General features: G+C 44.8%; 1 protein-coding gene and 1 long non-coding RNA gene across 5 annotated transcripts in view; one reads left to right on the forward strand and one right to left on the reverse strand.

Moving 5' to 3' along the window:
* The window catches only part of BANK1 (B cell scaffold protein with ankyrin repeats 1), a 425,960-nt gene that overhangs the window by 307,784 nt on the left and 93,644 nt on the right, over window positions 1–24,532 (forward strand). For all 4 annotated transcript variants that reach the window (XR_012904054.1, XM_075929668.1, XM_075929667.1 and 1 more), the window contains exons 12-17: window positions 8,301–8,369; window positions 14,325–14,503; window positions 16,586–16,649; window positions 17,959–17,988; window positions 19,702–19,772; window positions 21,658–21,713. Coding sequence is in view for 3 of the 4 variants with exons in the window: in XM_075929668.1 (XP_075785783.1) it covers window positions 8,301–8,369; window positions 14,325–14,503; window positions 16,586–16,649; window positions 17,959–17,988; window positions 19,702–19,772; window positions 21,658–21,708 (464 nt within the window). In the remaining variant the exon portion in view is untranslated. The remainder of the gene's footprint in view (window positions 1–8,300; window positions 8,370–14,324; window positions 14,504–16,585; window positions 16,650–17,958; window positions 17,989–19,701; window positions 19,773–21,657; window positions 21,714–24,532) is intronic.
* On the reverse strand, window positions 1,535–23,800 carry LOC142829550 (uncharacterized). The gene is made up of 3 exons (XR_012904056.1): window positions 23,666–23,800; window positions 20,735–20,816; window positions 1,535–1,671 (listed from the first exon to the last, which is right to left on the reverse strand). It is a non-coding gene; the product is annotated as an uncharacterized LOC142829550 (long non-coding RNA).

The raw sequence follows: 24,532 nt of genomic DNA on the forward strand, positions 1-24,532 counted from the left end.
GAGGATAAGTTTGTTAGTTTCTCCTTGCTGTATCGGAAAACTATCACACAATTAATTACAATGGCTGCATTTGGTCAACAGAAAGCCAAGAATGAAACAGAAGGGGTAAGTTACAAATCAGAGTTATGGTGCACTTATACAAGTACATACTGAATTATTTCTTGTTTTATTTAATGTAATTATTTTATTACTTAAAGGTCATCCAAAGTGTGCATGGCATTTAGAAAAATAAAACTGACAAGTCTCTTATCCAGGGGTGATTTAAACCCAAATTAGACAAAATACAGCATGGGAGGCAGTAACTAGAAGGCAGCAAGGTGGGAATATGAAAAAATGAGGATTGGCACAGTTAGGAGGCATGCGTAAAAATGAATATCTAATAGGATGTGAATGAATTAGTGGTTTATTTTATATTGCTCATTAACTGAATTGTGATGGTTCGTAATGGTTTGTGGCGGTGGGGAGGGGAGCGTAATTATAACATTCCTGTAATGCATTGTACCCTAAACTAGTGACATATGCTCTCATTCTTAACTCCATCTTGAAGTCTGTGTCTGGAATATATTTCTTGAATATTATATGTAAAGTTTAATGATTTCTCATTTATACTAAGTTTTTTACATAAGTGCACAACACTTAATCAGCCATAATAGGACTATAAATTGAAAAGGCCATCTTTTTAGTATCTTGGAGATCGTTGTAAGTACAGATTGGATAAGTAAGTGTAATATAAGTGCACAGCTTCTTACCTGACTTACCCAAGGCAAGGAGGCTCAGAAAATAGACACCTTTCTTTGGATGGGAATAGATTGTGATATCTTGGCCATCAAGATGAGAACAGAATAATCTGCTTGTGATACACAAGCAAGCCATTCTCCATAGAGTACTTAGAACATATGAGTGGTAGAATAAATTGTTTGATCTGTGTATATGTGTCACACCGGGCATTGAAAAAGCCTGTGTGCTGGTTCAATTTTTAGTGCATTCTCAGCACTTGTGTGTAGAACTTTGGGATAAATTTTATTCCAAAAATGCACATGCACAGGTTCTGTTTTCTGGAAATGGTGTGTTTGATGTAAGGGTATAATTTGTCCCTTTTATTTGGTCAAAGATAGCTTCCTCTTGTCTGGTGCCTTCCCACGCTTTATCTTCAGTCTAATTCACAATGTAGAAATTGACATTTTGTTCCTCAGAGGGCAAACTTGGCAGCAGCAAGAAATTGCAATAATTCCATTATTAGTGAATCAGTCAGAATGTAACTAATGAATGTAATGATCAAACATTCTCAAAAGCATGTTAACTTAAACAGATTAAAATATTATCCAATAAAGTTCAGAAAACAAACATATTAAAGGTTAATGCTAGGAAAAGCTATTTTTATTCATTTTTGGTGCATGTCACAGCAGTGTGGGAACATTTTTGAGAGCGGGAGTGCTGAAATCCAGCCACCTTTCTGCTGTCCAACCCCCACTTTCCTGAAGCCAGTAGCAAACACCCCTGGCCAATGAGGCTAGCAGCAGAGCCCCGTGGCCAATGGGACGGTAGACAGGAACCTAGGTGCAGGATTGGCAGCCTGAATCCTAACACACTGGTTCAGAAGCAGAACCCCCAGCACACTGGGCAGCAGCCAGGAACCCCCGCATCCAGAGTTCTCGTGCCTATCCATGACACCTGAAAAAAGTAACAGAAGAAAGAGAAATCAAGATGATATATAGCAAAGACATTTCAACTAGAATACCCCAAAATCTTTACAACAATATGTTAAAATACACTGTCAAATATATTTATATGAATAGCTAATATTACCTCTCATCTGGAAAAATTACATGACATTATGAGCCTCTACTGAAAATATTTTAACATATTTAGTGGTAGAAATGACCATTGTCCCTCAAGTGTGGGTCTTATTCCAGAACCTTCCAACAGAAATCCCCATAAAGATGTTAAAAGTATTGACATTTTCTGTTTTAAATAAAATATATAAAAAACAGCTAAATAGAGACAATGGATTTCAGGAAGGCAGATTTTGGTAAGCACAGAGAGTCCTATGGGAAGCAAGACTAGGGGAAAAATAACTGAAGGGAGATGGTAATTTTTCAAAGGGACATTATTAAGGGCCCGAAAGCAAGCTATTCCATTCCGTAGGAAAGATAGAAAGTCTGGCAAAAGACCACCTTGGCTTAACCAGGAGATCTTGCATGATCTAAAACTCAAAAGGGAGTCATATAAAAAGTGGAAACTAGGACAAATTATAAAGGATGGAGATAAGCAATACAGATATGCAGGGGCAAGATTAGAAAGGCAAAGGCACAAAACGAGCTCAGACTAGCTACAGACATAAAGGGAAACAAGAAGACCTTCTATAAATATATTAGAAGCAAGAGGAAGACCAAGGACAGGTAGGCCCATTGCTCAGTGAGGAGGGAGAAACAACAACAGAAAACTTGGAAATGGCAGAGGTGCTTAATGACGTCTGTTTCAGTCGACACCAAGAAGGCTGATGATGAAGGAATGCGTGGCATAGTTAATACTAGTAGGAATGGGGTAGGTTTAGAAGATGAAAATAAAAAAGGAACTCAAAAATTATTTAGAAAAGTTAGATGTCTGCAAGTTACCAAGGCCTGATGAAATGCATCCTAGAATACTCAAAGAGCTGATAGAGAAGGTATCTGAGCCTTTAGCTATCACCTCTGAAAAATCATGGAAGACAGGAGAGATTCCAGAAGACTGGAAAAGGGCAAATTTAGAGTGCCCATCTATGAAAAAGGAAATAAGAATAACCCAGGAAACTATAGACCAGTCAGTTTAACTTCTGTGCCAGGGAAGATAATGGAGCAAGTAATTAAGGAATTCATCTGTAGACACCTGGAAGATAATCAGATGATAGATAACAGCCAGCATGGATTTGTAAAGAACAAATCATGTCAAACCAATCTGATAGCTTTCTTTGATACAATAATGAGTCTTGTGTATAAGGGAGAAGTGGTGGATGTGGTATACCTAAACTTTAATAAGGCATTTGATACAGTCTCGCATGATCGTCTTATCAATAAACTAGGTAAATACAACGTAGATGGGGCTACTGTAAGGTTGGTGCATAACTGCCTGGATAACCATTCTCAGAGAGTAGTTAACGGTTCACAGTCCTGCTGGAAGGGCATAACAAGTGGAGTTTCACAGGGGTCTGTTTTGGGACTGGTTCTATTCAATATCTTCATCCATTATTTAGCTATTGGCATAGAGATTACGCTTATTAAGTTTGTAGATGATACCAAGCTGTGAGGGGTTGCCACTGTTTTGGAGGATAGGGTCATAATTCAAAATGATCTGGACAAATTGGAGAAATGGTCTGAGGTAAATAGGATGAAGTTTAATAAGGACAAATGCAAAGTACTGCACTTAGGAAGGAACAGTCAGTTTCACACATACAGAATAGGAAGCGACTGTCTAGGAAGGAATACTGCAGAAAGGGATCTAGGGATCATAGGGGTCACTAAATATGAGCCAAAAAAGGCAAACATGATTCTGGGAAGCATTAACAGGAGTGTTGTGAGCAAGACACGAGAAGTCATTCTCCCGCTCTACTTTGCACTGATTAGGCCTCAATTGGTATATTGTGTCCAGTTCTGGGCACCACATTTAAGAAAGATATAGAGAAATTGCAGAAGGTGCAAAGAAGAACAAGAATGATTAAAGGTCTAGAGATCATGACCTATGAAGGAAGACTGAAAGAATTGGGCTTGTTTAGTTAGGAAAGCAAAAGACTGAGAGGGGACATGATAGCAGTTTTCAGGTATCTAAAAGGATGTCATAAAGAAGAGGGAGAAAAATTGTTCTCTTTGTCCTCTGAGGCTAGGACAAGAAGTAATGAGCTTAAACTTCAGCAAGAGAGATTTAGATTGCACATTGGAAAAAACTTCCTAACTGTCAGGGGGTATGTCTACACTACAAAGTTAGTTCGAACTAACGGATGTTAGTTCGAACTAACTTTCATAGGCGCTACACTAGCGCGCCGTTAGTTCGACTTTAATTCGAACTAACGGAGCACTTAGTTCGAACTAGGTAATCCTCATTCCACGAGGATTAAGCCTAGTTTGAACAAGCTAGTTCGAATTAAGGGGTGTGTAGCCCCTTAATTCGAACTAGTGGGAGGCTAGCCCTCCCCAGGTTTCCCTGGTGGCAACTCTGGCCAACACCAGGGAAACTCTACTGCCCCCCTCCCGGCCCCGGTCCCCTTAAAGGGGCACGGGCTGGCTACGGTGCCCATGCCAGGTGCAAGCCTGCCAGCACCCAGCCAGCAGACCCTGCACCTGGCACGGATCGAGCCACCTACCCGATGCCCCCCAGCCCTCCCCCTCTTCCCGGGACCAGGCTGGCAGCTCCCGGGAGCTTGCCCAGGACCGCAAGAGGCAGGCACCCGCCTGGTCTAGTGCGGACATCGTGGACCTTGTCCACGATCTCCGCACTAGGCACAGGAAAGTGGCCGGCTTGGGCAGGATAGCTGCCAGCCTGGCCACCCAGGAGCAGGTGTGCAAGAGACTCAAAGGGGTCCACTGAGACCCCCGACCCTGAGCCCTGAGCTTACAATGGCCGTCCTGGGTCAGACCAAAGGACCATCTAGCCCAGTAGCCTGTCTGCTGACAGCGGCCAACCCTAGGGACCCTGGAGGGGATGGAACGAAGACAATGACCAAGCCATTTGTCTCGTGCCATCCCTCTCCAGCCTTCCACAAACCTTGGGCAGGTTGAATCTTTGCTTTGTGAAGAAGAACTTTCTGTTACTAGTTTGAAGCCTGCTACCCATTCCTTTCCTTTGGTGTCCTCTAGTCCTTCTTTATGGGAACTAATGAAGAACTTTTCTGTATGCACCGTCTCCACCCAACTCCTGCTTTTAGAGACCTCTATCCTGTCCCCCCTCCGTCTCCTCTTTTCTAAGCTGATAAGTCCCAGTCTCTTTAGCCTCTCTTCATATGGGACCTGTTCCCAAACCCTGATCATTTTAGTTGCCCTCCCCTCTCCCAGCCTCTCTCTTCCCCTCTCCCACCTCCTTTTCCCAGTCTCCCCCAGTTTTGTTCAATAAAGACAGATTCCATTTTGGAAGACACGTTATCTTTATTTTGTACATCAAGAAGAGGGGCTAGGGAAGGGTAAGTGGAAGGAGGTGAGGGAGGAATGGGTCACGAGCCCCCGATGGGGAGGACTGGGCTGGCTCTGCGGGCTTCTGGGGGTGGAAGCTCTCCTGCAGCCCCCCAATTGCCCCCTCTCCCCAGATGGCAGCCTGCGGCAAGTGCAGCCGGGATGATGGCCGAGTGCTGTGATGTGCCGAGTGTGGGCATTCAGGGCAATCCAAGCCAGGACTGCTTTGCAAGCGGGGCACCCCTGAGAACTATCTGTCCGGGGTGGGGGTCGGGACCCTTTAATCACAGCCCTCGGCTAGCCTGAGACAGCATCTCCACGCTCTAAGTCCTCCTCTGATGCCCTGCCAGCACTGCTTCTGGCCATCCTTAACCCCGGTTCAGGTCCACTTAATGTGGACATGCTAGTTCGAATTAGCAAAACGATAATTCGAACTAGTTTTTTAGTCTGGATCTGTTAGTTCGAATTAGCTTAGTTCAAATTAACTAATTTGAACTAAGTTAGTTCGAATTAGCGCTGTAGTGTAGACATACCCACCGAGACTAACAAAAATATAAATAGTATCATGAGTTTTTGTGGGTACAACACACTTCTTTGAATGAAACCAATGGAGCAAGGGGCCCAGATTTTAAATATAAAGCAGAAAAATAGGGGAAATGAGGCGAGAGAGAGAGGGGAAAAAAACCTGTTAATTAAAATGTCAGTGTTAAATGAGGCTTTAACTGACAGTTAACTGACATCTTAATTGACAGGATTTTTTTCTTTCTCTCTCCTTCCTCTCTCCCCTATTTTTTTGCTTCATATTTCAAAATCTGGGCCCCTTGCTCCATATTTGTCATCTCAAGAAGTGGGTTTGCTGATGAAAGCTCATGATATACTATTCATATTTTTGTTAGTCTCTAAGGGTACGTCTAGACTACATGCTTCTTTTGAAAGAAGCTGCCTTCAGAAGAGATTGTCTAGACAGCTACAACTTTTTTGAAAAAGAGTTCTGCTTTTTTGAAAGAGAGCACCCAGGCAATCTGGATACTCTCTTTCAAAAAAGTCCTGTTTGTGGTCAAGAATGCCTTTTTTCAAAAGAAACTCTTTTGAAAAAAGGCTTTTTTCCCCGTAAAATGAGGTTTACTGCTGTCGAAAAAATTGTCACTTTCTTTCGCTTTAATTTCAAAAGAACGCGGCAGCAGTCTAGACACAGGTGACGGGTTTTTTTTCCAAAAAAAAGGCCACTTTTTTCAAAAAACCCTGTAGTCTAGACATAGCCTAAGGTGCTACGGGACCATTGTTGTTTAAGGTTTTTTAAGTTACAGACTAACACAGCTACCCCTCTGAGACTGCAGTAAGAGGAATGTGTGCCAGAGATGGAATTTAAAATTCAGGGGTTCCTTGGTTTCAGACTAGTTTTAAATGCTGCTCTATACTTTTCATTTTTTGGTCCAAATTCTGATTTTACAATATTAACACCATTTGACTTCTGTGGAATAATTCCATTTGCATCAAAGGAACTCAGTATCAGTGTAACTGAGCTCAAAAGCAGGCCCAGGATATTTAGTAATTAGTTGTAAACACTGTAATACAAATTATATGTCACTATTGTGATTGTGATTGTTGTTGTTAATAATATTTTCTAAAATATCATTCACCATAATACTGTATATTGGCACTCTGTGGCTGGTAAAACCATGTGTCTCTATGCAACAGAGCAACTTTGCAAATTACTAATAAAATGACAAATTGGTTGACATAACTACAAAAAATGATTGAATATAAACATGCACAAAAGTTTTTCTTCTCCCTAGAGTATCATAGGAAAGATCTGAGTATTTTTGTAGTCAGTGGCTGTGTTATCTAATGCAACTGAAATCCAAATACACACAGAGGTTCAGTTTTAAAATTCTTATTAGGAAAGCTGCAGTAGCTAACAGCTTGCACACTCTTAATAGTAGTTGTGGCAGATTAAATAATGTTCATGCTAAGGTTCTTGGGTTGCAACATTACAGCAACCTTAAAAGAAGACAAATAATTATTTCCCTTTTCAGTGCTTTTAAAAAGACTATCTTCCTTCTAGAAAAGGAACAGATAGGTAGATTTGTTGAGTTTTTTTGTTTTTGTTTGGTTATAACAAGCACTGTTACATCTGTGGACATTCTTCATTGGTTATTTGCTCCTTACTCAGGTCACAATTAAAAGATTCCATGCCCATTTGTATTCAGGAGGCCTGCTTTTCAAAAGCTTTAGGCTGCTCTGATTTGGAATCATTTCATTATAAACAGGCTTCCGGTTCTATTTATGATTTTGTGCAACTTTTTCCAGTGTCAAGAAGTAGCTTGTTCTCTTTTTCTGGTTTCTCTAAGGGTACAGCTATCCAGCAGTATTATTTCGGAATAATTGACATGATTTCAAAATAACATAGTGTGTGTTTACACAGCAAGCCGTTATTTCAAAATAATTTCGAGATGAAGGACTTCTTACTCCAACTCCTGTAACCCTCATTTCATGAGGAGTAAGGAAAGTCACAGAGTATTTTTCCTTCTACTTCCTGCTGTGTAGTCAGTGCCAAAAGCCAAATTAAGCTATTTTGACTTCAGCTACACAATTGACATCTGAAGTTATGTATCGTAATTTGACTTTTGCCCTGCTGTGTAGATATGCCCTGAATGGAAAGGAAGAATACGTGTTTCTTCCTTGTACTGTCTTTTCTCTGTTACTGGCAAAGCACATCCAGATATTCTCCAAAAGAAGTTCCCACCCCGCTGTGTATTTTGCTCTTCACGTGCAGTGAGTCTCTGCATATTGTAACACCTTTTTAGTCTTCTCTTTCATAAATATCTGAATTTGTTCCTGTATCTTCTTATGCTTGCAAAAGAGTTCATTCTTTGCACTTCAACTAGTTGGTGTTGGTTCTGTTTTGTCACTGAATCTTCCAACTACATCTTTTTGGTCTCCAATTTCTTTTCCATAGTACCCCTTTTTGTACAGTCTTCTGTCACATGAACAAATTCCAGAAATGCCTCTAGTATAAATTGAGAGTGAGAGATTTTTCTCTTTGAGCTTGCTTTCAATAATCCAAAATTTATTGTTCAGGACCTTGAAGTTCTAATGACAGGCATTGGGCTGTCTCCTTTAGAGTTGTAATCAACTTCCTAACACCTTGAATTTTTGTTGCAGTGTTTCAGCAAAAGGCTACCAGAATTCACAGTGATAATGAGAAGATGTACTCTGCTGTCCGGAAGCAAGGTGTGAAACCTCATTTTGCTATTTTAGCTATCTTGATGCTCCTTAATAGGATTATTCGAGTTTGTTCTGGTTTGATTTTTGTTTGGATGATTGAATATCTTGTTTTCTACCTTGATGACTTAAGCCCCAATACTATTTCAGCTTTTAAAAATCAAATAAATAAAAAGTTATTATTAAACAAAGTCAATCAGAGAGGAGCTCTATAAAAGTTTTTTTTTAATATGAAAGAGCAAAAATGACTGTACTTTTCTACCAACTTCCACTATAATGATTAAAACTAAAAAAAGAAGGAACTGGGTGGCTTATATGTTTCCTGTGCACCAGTTTTAACTTGCCTCGCTGTCTGTTTAGTTTAATACACTGAAAATACGACTTGCCTGTGAAGTAAGTGTCATTTTTCACAATCACTAAATTCATTTTAAAAAATGTAGAAATATAGGAAGTTTCTGGATAATGATTAAATAACTATAACCCTTAGTAATAGAGTATTGCTAGTATATCACTACAAATGTTATTCTCCTAAAAAGTTTTAGGTTTAATTTTTTTCCCCATCTGGCATCTGGTATAGTCTTTGGTGCAAATGTAAATGATTATCCAAGATGCAAAGTGGTGGAGATTCATAGCCAATGCATGCTGTTAGAGGTTGAACCTCTATAGTCTGGCACCCTCGGGACCTGACTGATTTCGAACCAGAGACTATGCCAGACTATATTAGGTCGATATTTTCTAGCAGCATTACTAACACTTCCCCTCCTTATTGGGCTATTAGAGGACATTTATGGGTAAATTAGAGCTAAATAATAATAATAAAAAAAACACCTAGAGCTAGGACTGGTGGCTATAAGCAAACTTTATGGGTCTGCAGGAAACCTGGCTACACCTATAAGTGGACATCCAGCTAACTAAAATCATTTCAGATGATGGCTGTTTCCAGATCAGAGTTCAGGACTAGACAGGTTCAACTTGTACTTAATATTCTTGAAAAAGCGCAGAATGGAGCTCTGTAATGCCTTTTTTTCCCCCTTTTCATCAGTATACTTCCTGTTGCACAGCTGGTAGAAGAAAGGGAAGTCATGCATGGCATAGTATGGAATTAGATATAATTAATTAAAAGTTTGCACATAGGTAAAGACAAATATTATCACTCCAATTCCCAGATTCCGCCTCGCTTCCTTCCGTGTAGGATCTAAGGAGAGGGAAGCAGCAGTGGCATTATGCCACCTTTCCCTCCCACCTCCTCCTCCTGGTGCTGGTAGAGAGCTGTTTCAGTAACACTCAAAAATCAGAGCAGCCTCAGGCCTCTTAACTTACTCTCACAGCTGCTTTTGCCCCCAAGCAAACATTCCAGAGGCTGAGAATACTAAGAACATTTGGACTAAACTGGGAGGTTGGCAGCTTAGACCTCGATATTACTTCTCTACAAGTGCACTCCTGCATAGGGATTAGTCAGAATCAAGTCCTGTGAGGTGACACAGAAATTATAAGATTCCTTTTTGACCCTGCATATTTTCTGATCATTATGTTGAGTGAAATACATGAAAATTCAAACCAGCTTGTAACCTATTCACAGCACCAGCTCTTGTGAAATATGATACATGAATTTGGGGAGAGAGGAAAATGGATATTAATGGGAGTTTGGGATATTCCACTCCTATCCCCCCCAGTAATGTCATGGTTGAGAAAGCAAATAAATTGGCATTGTTATGATGTCAGCTTATGAAGTGATATAACTGTCTCTTAGCCACAAAGGTCAGGGATACAACTGCATGCTCAGAGCAGCCCTCAATCTTTGACTGCCAGAAAGGTAATAGAGGAAGGGGGAGGGTCGTTCTATAATTGCCTTGTTCTGTGCACTCCCACTGAAGCTTTTGTGCGGATCACTATTACTGACAGGATACTGGGTAAAATGGACCATTGTCTGACCCAATATGGCAACTCTTATGTTATGTCAGGATTTCCTTGGAATTCTGTGGAATTTCATTAATGGTCTAGCACTATCTCAGAAGAAGAGCTGCTACTTCAACTGAATTTAATGAAGAGTTGAATCAATCAGGCAAATGCCAATAAGTTTTGTTGACCAGGACCCATTACTACAAAAGAACTCTAGGCAATAGCTTATTGCACTTTTTTCCTCTATGTAGCTTGGCTGGAAACATGGTTAAGGGGGTGTGACGGCGCGTTGGGGGTTCCCCGTCTCCTGCACCCTGAAATGGCACAAACAGACTGCACCAGCCAGTGGAATTGAGGGTGGTTTATTGCTCCTCCAGCACAGCGCAGCACAGATGTAATCTGGTTACAGGAACTGGGGGCTAAGAGGTCTCAATGCCCCCCTTGAGAGAGGGGAGTCCCAGCCCCCTCCCCAGCTCCTTCTTCTCTGCCTTCCAGCCAGCAACTAACTAACCCTCTTCCAGCCCTGCCCCCCAGTCAGGGCAGCATTCCACCTTCCTTTGTTCCTCTCCATGGGGGGTGTCTGGCCACTGGTTCAACAAGTTTGGCATTACCTTTGCATAGTGAGGTTTTCCCTGCTGGGTCTTGCTCCAGACAGCAGGGGTCACCACAGCCCAGCAAGTACCCCCACTACGTCACAGTTCTCCCCCCTCCGAGAGCGAACTGAGCAGGGTCACTCCGCTCGTGACCTAGGGAAGTTCGGGTCCTCTGCGTGGGAACCCGCCCTGGGGACATGGGTGCTCCCCTTGACTCGGGCCGGCCGTGGCGAGGACCCACATGAGTTGGCTTCCCTCTGTCCACTCACCACCCCACTCCAGGGCGACTGGCACAGGCCTGTCCTTGGGGGTCACACCCACCCTTCCACTGGCCTTGATCCCTGGCCAGGGTCTCTCGGGCCGGGGCCATGAGCCCAGTGAGTCTTCTCTGGACAGCCAGGGCGGCTTCCACCCCCGATGCTCCATCCAGGGAGGTCTTCCCCTCCCATAGCTCTCTCAGCGAGCCCAGAGGGTCCTCTATCTGGGGTAGAGACCCCCCAAGCTGCTTTCATACTGTCTTGGGCCTTCCCGCCCCTCTGGCAGGAGTCATAGGACCGGCAGTACCGCTGCACGGCTGTAAAGATTCCCAGCCAATAGAAGTGCTGGAGCAGCCTCAGCCGGGTGCTCCGGATCCCCGGGTGGCCCCCAACGGGGACATCGTGGGCCAAATACAGCAGCTTGAGGCGATACTTTCGGGGGATGACCAGCTGCCGCTGTACCCCCCCATGCCCTCGCCTTTCTGGGGGGAAGCCATTCACGGAACAGGAGTCCACGCTCCCGCAGGAATCTCTCCTGGCCACCTCTCCCCTGGGGCTGAGCTGCACGGAGGCCAGCCTGGTCCCTCAGCCTCTGCAAGGAGGGGTCTGCCTGCACCTCAGCCTGGAATTCAGCTGCTGAGGCAGGGATCGGGACCTGTTCCCCACCTTTGCCTAGGTCCGGAGTCCCAGCCTGGCTGGACCCCATGTCCACTGGGATGGGACCCTGAGGACACTGCCCGGAGTCCTTCCCTGGACCCAGGTTGTCAGCCCCCCGCTGGCTCTGGCTCCGGGTAGTGACTAGAGCCCGCTGGGATTCATGGGGCCACTCCTCTAGGTCATTCCCCATCAGCACCTCAGTGGGCAAGTGCGGGTGGACCCCCACTTCCTTGAGGCCTTCCTTCGCCCCCCATTTCAGATGCACCCGGGCTACAGGCACCTTAAACGGGGACCCATCTATGCCCTTCAGGGTCAGCTGGGTGTGGGGTAGTATCCGCTCTGGGGCCACTATATCGGATCGGGCCAGAGTCACCTCCGCCCCCGTGTCCCAGAAGCCCGTCACCTTCCTACCATCCACCTCCAGGGGTATGAGGCACTCGCTCCGCAGGGGACGTCCTGCCCCCACCCGGTACACGGAGAAATCCGCCTCCCAAGGGTCAGACCTCCCAGGGGAGGTGCACTGAGCATCCTTCCCTCCACTCTGAGCTGAGGTTTGCCAGCCAGCCCTTGCCTCTGGGCCAGCCTACCCTTCCTCCCGCCCCAGCCAGTTAACCCTGGAAAGTCCCCGGTCCTGGGACCTGGTGCACTGAGCCCTCTTGTGGCCTTTTTGCCCACAGCGATGGCAAGTTAGGCTTTGGGCTGTCTCTGTCCAGGCCCTGACTGGTTCTCTGGGGCGCAGACGATCTGTTCCTTGGTCTCGCCCCGTAGTTGACTCCCTCCGTCGCTCAGCCGAGATCCGGTCTCTGCGCGGTTCCCTTTCTCTCCGGGACTCCCGTTCACACCCGGACCGGCTCTCCGTGAACTCATCCGCCAGTCTCCCGGCCTCCTGGGGGTTCTCTGGTCTCCGGTCCTTGAGCCACAGCCTCAGTTTGGGTGGGCACGCTTCATAGAACTGCTCCATCATGACCAGCTTGAGCAGCTCCTCTGCGATCTGGGCTCCGACTCCAGAGACCCACTTGCGGCAGTATTGCGCCAGGCGGGAGGCCAGATCCACATAGGTCTCCCGTGGCCCTTTCTGTACCCCCCGGAACTTCTTCCTGTATATCTCGGGGGTCAGCCCGAACTTGTGCAGCAGGGCCTCCTTGACTCGGTTGTAATCCCCTGGCTGTAGGTCCTCCAGCTGACTGAGCACTCCGGCCGCCTCCTGGCTCAGTGCGGGGACAAGCTCCTGCAGCCAGTCAGCTGGGGGGACCTGTTGCAGTCCACAGGCCGTCTCAAAGGAGCTGAGGAACCCGTCTATGTCGCCCATGTCCTTCAATTGGGCCACCACGAGCCTCTCCAAGCGTCTGGTAGTCCCGGGACCCTGGGGCCCATCCGCACTTAGCGCAGCCGGTGCCCCGCCGGTTCTCCGCTTTGCCATGGCCAGCTCATGCTGTCGCTGCCTCTCTCGATCTTGGCGCTCCTTCTCTCGGTCCTCTACTTCCAATTCCCTGATCCGCAGCTGGATCTCCAGCTGCCGCAGCTCTGCTTGGCTGGCCCCTGCCCTAGATGGGCTACAGCTTGCAGGCCTCCTGGGGGAAGCTGTCTCATCTCTCCGGTGGGTTCCAGCGCTCCTCCCCCTCTCTGAGCCTGACACACTCTCAGGGGGGGTCTGGCTGCTTCCCCTGGGGACAAGATCCTGGCCCTGTGGCTGGTCATTCTCTTCCAGCTGGGCAATCAGCTGGGCCTTGGTTGCTTTCTGCACAGGCAAGCCCCTCTCTCTGCACAGCCCCACCAGCTCTGCCTTCAAGAGTCGGGCGTAGGCCATCTGCCCGCTGGGCCCCTCGGTGCAGACTCACCAGTCTAGTGCTGCAGCGCCCCACGATTCCCAGGAACCGCTTCGCTCTGTCTCCAGCATGCCTGGCTCCAGGGCTCTTGCTTCTACTGCGCCTTATCGCTCGCCGCTGGAAGCTCCATCCACGGGGTGCAGTGCATCCCACTTCTGACACCAATGTGACAGCGCGTTGGGGGCTCCCCGTCTCCTGCACCCCGAAATGGCACAAACAGACTGCACCAGCCAGTGGAATTGAGGGTGGTTTATTGCTCCTCCAGCACAGCGCAGCACAGATGTAATCTGGTTACAGGAACTGGGGGCTAAGAGGTCTCAATGCCCCCCTTGAGATAGGGGAGTCCCAGCCCCCTCCCCAGCTCCTTCTTCTCTGCCTTCCAGCCAGCAACTAACTAACCCTCTTCCAGCCCTGCCTCCCAGTCAGGGCAGCATTCCACCTTCCTTTGTTCCTCTCCGTGGGGGGTGTCTGGCCACTGGTTCAACAAGTTTGGAACTACCTTTGCATAGTGAGGTTTTCCCTGCTGGGTCTTGCTCCAGACAGCAGGGGTCACCACAGCCCAGCAAGTACCCCCACTACGTCACAGAGGGTAAAGATGAATTGCCATCTGCTTATAGATTTGCTGCTCATGTAGTCTTGCTCAAAACGTGTTTTCATAGCAAGGAAGAATAGTTTTAAAAATGAATTAACCATCTATGCCTCTTTCTAACTCTTTACACTTGGTAATTACAGACAGAGTTCCAACTGAAACTTCTGCCTATGCCACTTTGAGACACAGCATCCCATCTGGACAGGAAGAACTGATCCTTTTGCAGGAACAGGTGAAGAAGGGAACAATTACGGTGGATGAAGCACTTGAGAAATTTAAACAATGGCAGACTGAAAAAAGCAGATTAGAAGTCACACAGAAGGTATACTGCTGAAGGATTATGTTTGCTTGTAGCACATCTTGTTCAAGAGTTAGGGACCTAAATTTGGGGTCCTAAATCCATACTGAGGGCATCCAAATAAATGTTCATATATACTGCAGATGTGATTCCCACCTTGGGAAGACAGACTTGCCTGAGTTCTGTTCAAGCTAGTGCACTAAAAGTAAAAGTATGAACATTGCAGCAGTGTCATAGGCTAGCCACACAAGTTCATATCCAAGAGTTAAGTAGGCATTGACTCAGACAGCTAGCCTTAGCCCCAATATACTGTAGTATCCACACTGCTCTTTCTACCATCCTAGCTCAAGTAGAACTAGCACAAGTCTGTCTTTCTGCACTGGGAATTTGGCCAGTATAGACATACTCAGGGGGCTGAAATTTTATCTGATTTCAGTGAAAGCAAGTGGGTTGTCAACATGTAATTTAGGTGGAGTGTCTTGGTATCTAACAGTAGATTTAGAACAGAGCTTTTGCGCCATTTTGTTGATGCTTGTTTTGTTTTATTTTTTTTAATCTTGTTCTTATGGTTTTGACCATCTGTGAAAGCTGTGTAACACCTATGAAAAAGAATTGCCTTTGAATTCTTCACCATAAGCCTTCTCTCACTGAATAAACTGAGCCCTTCTCAATTACATAAGGAGAACCAGCTCCCAAAATGAAAAGAGTGGCCTAGTGGAAGTTTTACCATTTCATATATATAGGACACGAGCACGTTTACCCAGCATTGCTCAGATCCTTTAAGAGGGCTCAGGGTAAGGAGCTTGGTGTGGGGGGAGGGGGGGGAGGTGCAAGAGTCAGGTTGGGGCTGTGAGGAGTGCAGAAGATTCTATGCGTGTGTGTGCGTGTGTGTAGGGGGGTGGATGAGAAGGGCAGGGAGGGGCTTAGCCCTCTTCTTCCACCAATCCGAGATTTTTACTAAGGTGGCTTGTTCTTCGCCTCCCTGTCCCCGTCACGGAGCGAGAGCAAAGTGCGCAGCTCATCTGTCCCCTCTGCTCGCCAGCCAGAGTAAGGAATGCAGCAAACTGTGTATTTTCCTCTCACTCTCTCATGAAGGGGAGCAGCCAACAATGTTCCTTTACAAATCAGGAGGAGTTTCAGTATACCCGGCCCTCCCAAAGGGGCGCCTAAATGGTGTGGGCAGTGCCAGATAGGAGGAGAGAGAGTGACTCCCCAGCCAGCCTCTTTCACCTGCCTGGTGGTTGTCTCTCTTCTATATGGTTTGATGAGAAGCAATCACATTCCAGGCACATCCCATTTTCCTGATACAACCAAACCCCGACCTTGCTTTAGGTTATGATAAGAGAAAGCTTTATACCGAATTTGTCTTTGTTCAAGAACTCTTCCAGACAGATACATTCTCTCACACCCACCACTAAAATAGAATCACTTGTGTACTGCAGCAAAGCAATCTCTATGCTGGCAGTAGCCCCACCAGCACTTATTAGGAGGACAAAGAAATGAAGTGAAAAATAAGATCTCTTCCAGATTCCGTAGACCATGATCCCACCGCTGTATTTGTATTCATGCTGAATAGTATTTTATTGTGAGTAGCCCCATTAAAATGTCTATTGCAGTTTGTAGTTCACATGTTATGCATGGGCTTAAATTTGTTCCCACTAAACATTTGTTTTAAACAGAAAATAAATATTTAACAAACAGTGTATTTGCAGACAATCAGTGGGATTATATGAGTAATAAAACACTATTTAGGGTTGTAGAATCAGGTCCTAAGGGTTCTTGCTACTAGCAATTGGCTAGAAAAATGATTCTCTCCTGTTACGGCTACAAAAGCTGATGCAGACTGTCTAAATCTATGTAGACAGGAATGTAACTATCATCTAGCCCTGGATGACTGGCTGATGGCTTGGGGATACATGCTGAAACGTAAAGGCTGCATCTGTGGAGCCGCATAACATTCTTCCTAAACTTTTCAATGGCTTTCCTGTGGTGAGAAGTTAAATGATCAGAGTACTAAAAAGCCTGCTCTTTCCAGTGTTCATTCATTATTTTAATAATAATGATTTATATCATTATTGTTGTTTGTGTGTTTCTCTTCTATTTAAGGAAAAAGTACGCCAGCTCAGAAATACCATCATCGGAAACAGACCGGAAGAAGAAATTTTGTATGGTAAATCATATCTAAGTAGCATTTTTAAAAAATGAAAACATGAACTGGGGATATATATGCAATATCTTTCCTGAGGTCCCAATCCAAATCCCAGATTGGCCTTTAAATCAGATCCTAATGTACTTTGCATCTTGGTTTAACTCACAGTTATTACTTTAATGTAATACAGACTTGATCATCTTTTAGGGTGAAATCCTGACCCTTCTGAAGTCAGTGGGATTATTGCCATTAACTTCAGTTGAGGCCAGAATTTCACCGTCGGTGTCTACTGCTCTGTTTTCCTTACTGTGTTTATTAATAAAGTGTAAGGAAATTGGTTGCCCACTTTAAGTATCAATATCAGTTTATTGGTAAATGTTAGTATTTTTTCTTATATGTCACTCAGCAGTGAACACCCATTCATTTTTACTAACTTGTTCGCTATTCAAAATTATTCTCTTGTGCCTGTGAATTGTTCAGAAGCTGCTTGTTGCAAGAGCTCTTTCACATAGTTGGTCTTTATGATCTATTATGCGACCTGTAGTTTTTTTCATTATTGGTTTTGTTCTTGACAGGATTACCTGCATGTTATAAACTACTTGCATTTCTGTCCCAAACAAATTTCATCCTCTCTTAAAACTAAGTTTGCTTCACACTTAAACAAATCTTGAGTATAGACCTGAAATTTTTCTCAAATATTTATACAAAAAAACTCTGTTCATAGAATGTTTTTTTTAAAAATAGAATTTTGCATTGTGCACATTCTATCTCCAAATCATAAAATGTTTGCAAATTGTTTTTTCCACTGCTCCCCACTGCTAATCCGGAAATCACCCACGCTATTGTTTTCCTGATGACATTTTGAAAACTATGCACTTACATAATTTGATGATTAATGTGCTTGTGGTAATTTGATAGAACTCAGTAATCACTGAGTACTCTTTGGACTACTAAGGACCATTTTTAAAATTAAATATAAAATAGGTACCTTTCAACAGGTACTCACTCATGTAACTACGGGTTGTTTCTAAATATTAATACTAATTGATTGCCAATTAAAGTGAACGTGAAATCCCATTAAAAATAATTGAACTTGTCCTGTTTAATTGTGACAATTAGTATGAAATATTAAAGTGGTTTAAAAAATTTATCCTTCATATATACCTATAGTGTGTGTGTGTGAGTGTACAGATAATACTTTATCTATTTTTACACACCTATATATTAATCAGTCCAGAGAGGGGAAATTTATATACATACACACGTATTTTAAGGCCAGAAAGATAGTAAAGCAAATAATGCATTCTAACAATATTTTTCCTCCCAACAGACAAAATCACCATTGAACATCATCCTCATGGTACGTGATACTAGCTTCCTGGGCAGAAATTCCAAGTTGTATGGCTGGTTTCTTTGAAATTATGCACTTTGGTTAGCTGAGTGGAACAGTAGTAACCTAGGGTATGTCTACACTACCACCCTAGTTCGAACTAGGGTGGTAATGTAGGCAACCGGAGTTGCAAATGAAGCCCGGGATTTGAATTTCCCGGGCTTCATTTGCATAAAGCCGGGCGCCGCCATTTTTAAATGTCCGCTAGTGCGGACTAGGCTTCCTAGTCCGAACTACCGTTACTCCTCGTGAAACATGAAAATGCCATTTTTCAAACGCCATTTTTAAATATCCGCTAGTGCGGACTCTGTGCCTTGCGGCTGCACGCAGCACAGACTAGGTAGTTCGGACTAGGAAGCCTAGTCTGAACTACCTAGTCCGTGCTGCGTGTAGCCGCGCAGCACAGAGTCCGTACTAGCGGACATTTAAAAATGGCGGCACCCGGCTTTATGCAAATGAAGCCCGGGAAATTCAAATCACGGGCTTCATTTGTAACTCCGGTTGCCTACATTACCACGCTAGTTCAAACTAGGGTGGTAGTGTAGACATACCCCTAGAGGTTTTGCATTTCAGTCTTCAAGTCCCCTCCTTACCAGGAGCTTTGAATACAGTACCCGTGAAATGACTGAATCCCTATCAACTTTCACAATAGTGCTCACAGACCCTGAGTTAATATTCAGAATCCCTCCCTTCCTAGAGTTGGGTTGTACTGGTAGTTCACAAACAGTTACTTGATATAAACCTCAAATTAAACTTGCTCTCTGAGTTTGGTTCTTTCCTAGTGTTTTCCTCTAGGACCATCTGTGTTCCAGTTCTCTCTGGTTTGCTTTCTCCTGGGTGCACTTAATGAACCATGCCTGCCACCTGAACCTTCAAGGTCAACAGGAGAACTTGCCATTCTGAGTGAAATTCTATTGTGCGCATTATGTGGGTCAGACTAGCCAGTGAGAATGGTCCCTTCAAGTCTTCACTGTATGAATCCTATTACAGTGTTTTATGTCACTCTGAAGTGAATCTCTCTGGCTGGCATTCCAAATGGGCTTAAGACAGAAATTTATCAACCCTTCTTGAATGGGAAATACAAGGCAGAGATATAAAAGGAGGAGAAATGGGGCAGAACTTGCCAGGATCCCAGATCCTTTTGAAACAAATTTTAATTACTGATGGCCTGACCCAGGGGTGGGCAACCTTTTTTTTTTTTTAGTTTGGGGGCTGCTGACTCATGGAAAAAATCACTCGGGGCCACATACAAATGAGAAGAAAACAAAAAAAAAATCCTTATGGACATGGCTCCCAACTGAGAATGAGAAAGATGCTCCCCACATTCCCCTTGCACACCAGAGCCCAGGGGAGCCCAGCCTAGTAGATTTTGTGTGCTCCAGGCTCAGGGGGGCATGGTGGGGGCACTTGAGCACCAGTGCAGGCTGCCCAGTGCTAGGGGAAGTCCCAAGTCCTAGGGGCTAGAACCAGACAAGCTGGGGACCGTGTCTGGCTCCTGGTCCTTAGGTTCCCCACTACTGGCCTAATCTTTGCGTTCTTATACAAAATTCCCACTCGGTTAATTGTAGAAGTAATGAGTGCAAGGCTGGGAAATTAGAAGGTTACATCTCTGTTCTGTCTGTCTAACAGGTGTTTATTTGTGGCTGGAAAAAATGACAGTAGCATTTTTTTCTCTTTCTTTAGTTTCTAAGGAAAGCAGAAGGGAAAGCCTTCCTTTTAAAGACACGATGTATGACACAACATATTACAAACTGGTACGTATAGATATTTTCATAACTCCCATATTTAAATTTGAATTAATTTGAATTTGAAATATGTAGATACCAGGTTTCAAACATAGGCTCCTTAACCATATCTCCATATCCCCCTTTTGGACTCTCAGATTTGGCTGTCCTATTCAGTAGCCATGTTTAAAGATTAGAGCTAGCATGAACACTTACTATTACTATACCATTAGCTTATTCATACCAGGAGTTTAATTATCTTTGTAAACAAGTGAGGGAGAACTGAATTTTGCTTTTTATAGTCACAAATGTGGTTTTTAAATTTCTTAATATTGCTGTTGATCTTCTCCCCAGTAAAGTCAGTAGAAACTGCTATAACCTTCAGTTATATCAGGTTATACTCAGTCTTCTACAACATTAATTCAGTTCTTCCTATCTTTGGTTCCCCAAAGTACTACTTTATGTACCTATTAATATATGATTTATTAATGGAAAAATATGCCTTTTGAGGGCAACAATAGAATTTATCTTGACTCTCTTTTTTTGGGGGGGGGGGAATACAAGTAGGATAGACCAGATTTTAACAATCACTACTGCTAAATAGGAGATTAGTGTGTAGCACATGCTAGTTGCACAAGCACCAAATATGAACATAGAAAACACTTCATTTTTTATAAGGCTGATTCTCTAATCACAATTAAAATGACACTCATTTAGGCATGGATACGATCACATTTCTGTTGCATTCTCATAGAACTTCTGAAAGAGGGTTTTTTTTCAACATTTGGCCCAGTCTAGACAGGCCAAATGTCAGAAAAGACTCTTCTGACAAAATAATCGGAAAAAGGTATACAATTTGTGGAGCACATTTTGCATTCCTTTTTCTGACAAAAACTTGTAGTCTATTCATATCCTGAGAGGAAAGGGAAAGTATGTACAAAAATCTGAGACAGATGATAAATAGCAATTGACCTAAATCATAAAATACTTACTTTTATTTTGAACAAACCCACCAATTCAAAGTGTTAATGAAATATGGAGCCTGTTATTGGATTTTGAATTCTTTGTTTCTCCCTGAAACAAAATACAGGACTATGTAGCACTTTAAAGACTAACAAGATGGTTTATTAGATGATGAGCTTTCGTGGGCCAGACCCACTTCCTCAGATCAAATAGTGGAAGAAAATTGTCACAACCATCTATACCAAAGGATACAATTTAAAAAAATAACACATATGAAAAGGACAAATAGTCCTGTACACCAGACTAACACGCTACATTTCTATCACTTGTATCTCCCTGTTATTAGGAATGAAATTATTCAAAGTCATGGTCACTCACTAAGTTCCCAGGAGAAAAAAAAGCCTATGAAAGAGCTCCCAAACTCATGTTCTTTCCTCGGAATTATCTCATTGGCAGGAATGGGAGGCGGCATCACTTAAACTCTATGGAATGAGCAAGACCCAAGATGATAAAGACTATGGCTATGATGTTCTCATAGTGTCCCACTGTCTTTACAGTACTGCCTAACTTCACAATCTCCCTCAGAAACCACTCCATCCTTGCAGTTGCACATCCCCAGACATGCAGGAGGGAACCTTGTATACTCAGAAGAAAGAGTCAGACCCACTTCAGCTCACTCTCCCTCAAACACCTATTTTTATAGAAGTTAGGCAGTTCCCCCACCTTCTATAGCATTTTCTATATTTAATATTTAGTGGCTGCCAGAAATATAGAAAGGATATTGGAGAATTTAAAGCAGAACTTTAAAAATTAACATATCACTTTCTGTCAAAACAGTACTTCACTCTTAATTGTGGAATTTGTGACCTTACTAGATTGTTCAACAGTCTGTATTGTCCTAACTGGTTATGTCATGTTCCAGGATGCTTATAAATTGTATGCATCTCTTTAGGCTCCACCTCGAAACCCATCAGAAAAGGAACAGATGCCTAAGGATAATTAATGGAGGTAAGCACATATATACATTATTTATTTTGATATTAAACAATTCCTAAAAATGCTTCATATCAGTGGGTATGTCTAGACTACATGGCTCCTTCGAGCCAGTTGTGTTTCTGACTCAGCTCATATTTGCTACTGTACTGCGTCTGAGAGAGCTCATTGAAATCTGACTAAAAATCAGGGCCATAACTATAATACAGAACACTATGTACTGTAGCACTATGTGCATTTCTGTTTATTGCAGTCGTGATACCAGGATTATGGTTGAGATGTCACTTCTAGCCCATGGTTAAGCATATGCATCACTGGGTACGTCTAGACTACATGGCTCCATCAACAAAGCCATGTAAACGAGTTTACCCGACATAGTCAATGAAGCAGGGATTTAAATAATCTCCATTTCATTCAAATAAAAATGTCCGCCATGCTGTGCCAACAATCAGCTGATCTGGCCCAGCACGGCAGTCTAGACGCAGATTTGTTACTAGAGCCTGTTTTTCCATAGGGAAGAGCTAATCCCTTTCAATTATCTTCTGTGCCTCCTCTCTATCTTCAGTGATGTGTGGTAAGGGCCCATATAGGGCTGGGCATAGAGAGGAGTAAAGGGGGTAATGTTGGGCCAAATTCCCCCCTAAGCTTGGGAGAGGCTATGCACTTGCGTGTAAGTTACATTTCTCACTGCAGGGCGGATTTTTGCTTTTCTGAGCTTCTGTCTCATCCCTCAGGGCTTTAATTTCTTTCTCTGTCAATCTGTCAAATGCTTACAGGTCCTTGGACCTTGATGCACGTACATGTAGCATGCAGGGGTGCCTTTCAGCGGTATGGGGGGTATGCTTAGACTGATCCCCATCCATTTTAGTCATTCAGGGGAGCATCCTGTCCACTCCCCGTCTGTTCAGTGGCTTATAGGAAACTAAATCTACACACTCCAAAGAAGGGGTCTGCTGGGTCTAGAGAGTCAGACCTTATCAGCAGCTCATGAAATAAGGGGAGTCGTCACTCCCTCACATATCTGCTCGGTCTCGAGGTTTGGCTGACCCCCCCTTTGCATTCAGAACTCCCTTGAGGGAGAGCCCTGGTGCGGCTGGAATCAGCTTACTTCTCAGAGACTTGGGCAGCGGGATTCACGCTCCACTCATTACATTCGCACTCAGCATGCTTTTTACACAGAAATTTTCCCACTTTTAGATGCATCTCTCATTATGGACCTCATCCATATTTGGGGCGGCAAACAACACGTTTCCCCCCAGAACCACAGCAGTTCCCAGCACTGCATAAACCTAGGTGCCTTATGTCCGGACGCAATACAACCTTCTTCCCGTACCCGGGGTGGCACCACCAGAACCACAGCAGTTCCCAGCACTGCGTAAACTTAGGCCTACTCAGGGATAACAAAACAACCTCCCCTGGAACCAGGGTTTGTTGTTGCTGGCTCTGTCTGTGACTCTCCTTTACCCACTCCATAAACTGAGCGGGGTCCATGTCTGGGCGCGACACCGGGGTTACAACCCCTGTTCCGCCAACACCGTAAAACAAAACCCCAGGTTAATCCTCTCCCAAATTTCGCAACAACCCCCCCCCTTTTTTTTTAAGGCTTACCCCTCCAGCCCCTTGTGTCAGGGGCGGGATCGCCTAATACCCACATTCTCCACCATCTTGTGACGTATCCCACATGTCACTCCCACGAGTAGTTAATTAAATCCAAATATTTCTCTCTGCGTGGCCCGTCTTCATTTTCTGCACCCTTGGTATGAAGGGAGGGGAAGGGGGGCCCGGGCCCGCCCCCACTCAAGGGCCCCGGCCCAGGGCCCTGAGGGCTAGGATCCAGAGAGACCCAGCCCGGCTGACGGGGTTCAAGACCGCAACTTGCCAGCCCATCCAGCCTCTGCCCTGGGCCGATATCTTCCCCGCCCTTCCCGGGGCTACCTCGCGGCCAAGGCCCTGGACGGCTTTCTTACCACAAGCCCGTGGGCCGGAGGTGCGTTCAGTCTGTTGGATGGGGTTGGTTCCTTGTCCGAGGACCTATTTTTCGTCCCCGTTGCCGGGACCTGTGGAGGAGGAGGCTCTCTTCCTCCCCCCCCCCCCCCCCCCCCACTGCGGGAGCCATTTTAAAAGTCCCGCCAGGGACGTGACCCCGTCTGCCCCCGGAGTTCCCTCCCCCCGCGTTCGCGATGCTTGATGTTGCCGCGGCAACATTCCGGACGCCCCGGCAGCTTCTCGCTGACTCCGGGCGTCCTGTTCCTCAGTCGGGCTGGATGCGCGGTGGCCGAACAGCCCGGGCAGGGAGGAATCACCCCAGGCTGCCAGCTGTATAGCGCGTCCCAGACTTCCTCTCCTATGCGGGGCGGGCACGCTCCGTCACGCAGTGGATCAGTCGACAAGGGAAGCCTTTGTCGACCGCTCCTGATCTGGCAGAGCACGGCAGTCTAGACACGGATTGGTCGACAAGGGAAGCCTTTGTCGACCGCTCCTGTAAACCTCATTTCATGAGGCATAAGGGAGCAGTCAACAAAGGCTTCCCTTGTCGATCGATCCATGTCTAGACTGCCGCGCTGTACCGGATCAGCTGATTGTCGGACCAGCGTGGCGGACATTTTTATTTTAATGGAGCAGAGATTATTTAAGTCCCCGCTTCATTGACTATGTTGGGTAAACTCGTTCACATGGCTCTGTCGATGGAGCCATGTAGTCTAGACATACCCAGTGATGCATATGCTTAACCATGGGATAGAAGTGACATCTCAACCATAATCCTAGTATCACGACTGCAATAAACAGAAATGCACATAGTGCTACAGTACATAGTGTTCTGTATTATACAGTTA

The sequence above is a fragment of the Pelodiscus sinensis genome, chromosome 5, assembly GCF_049634645.1.
Source record: "Pelodiscus sinensis isolate JC-2024 chromosome 5, ASM4963464v1, whole genome shotgun sequence".
NCBI lineage: Eukaryota > Metazoa > Chordata > Testudines > Trionychidae > Pelodiscus > Pelodiscus sinensis.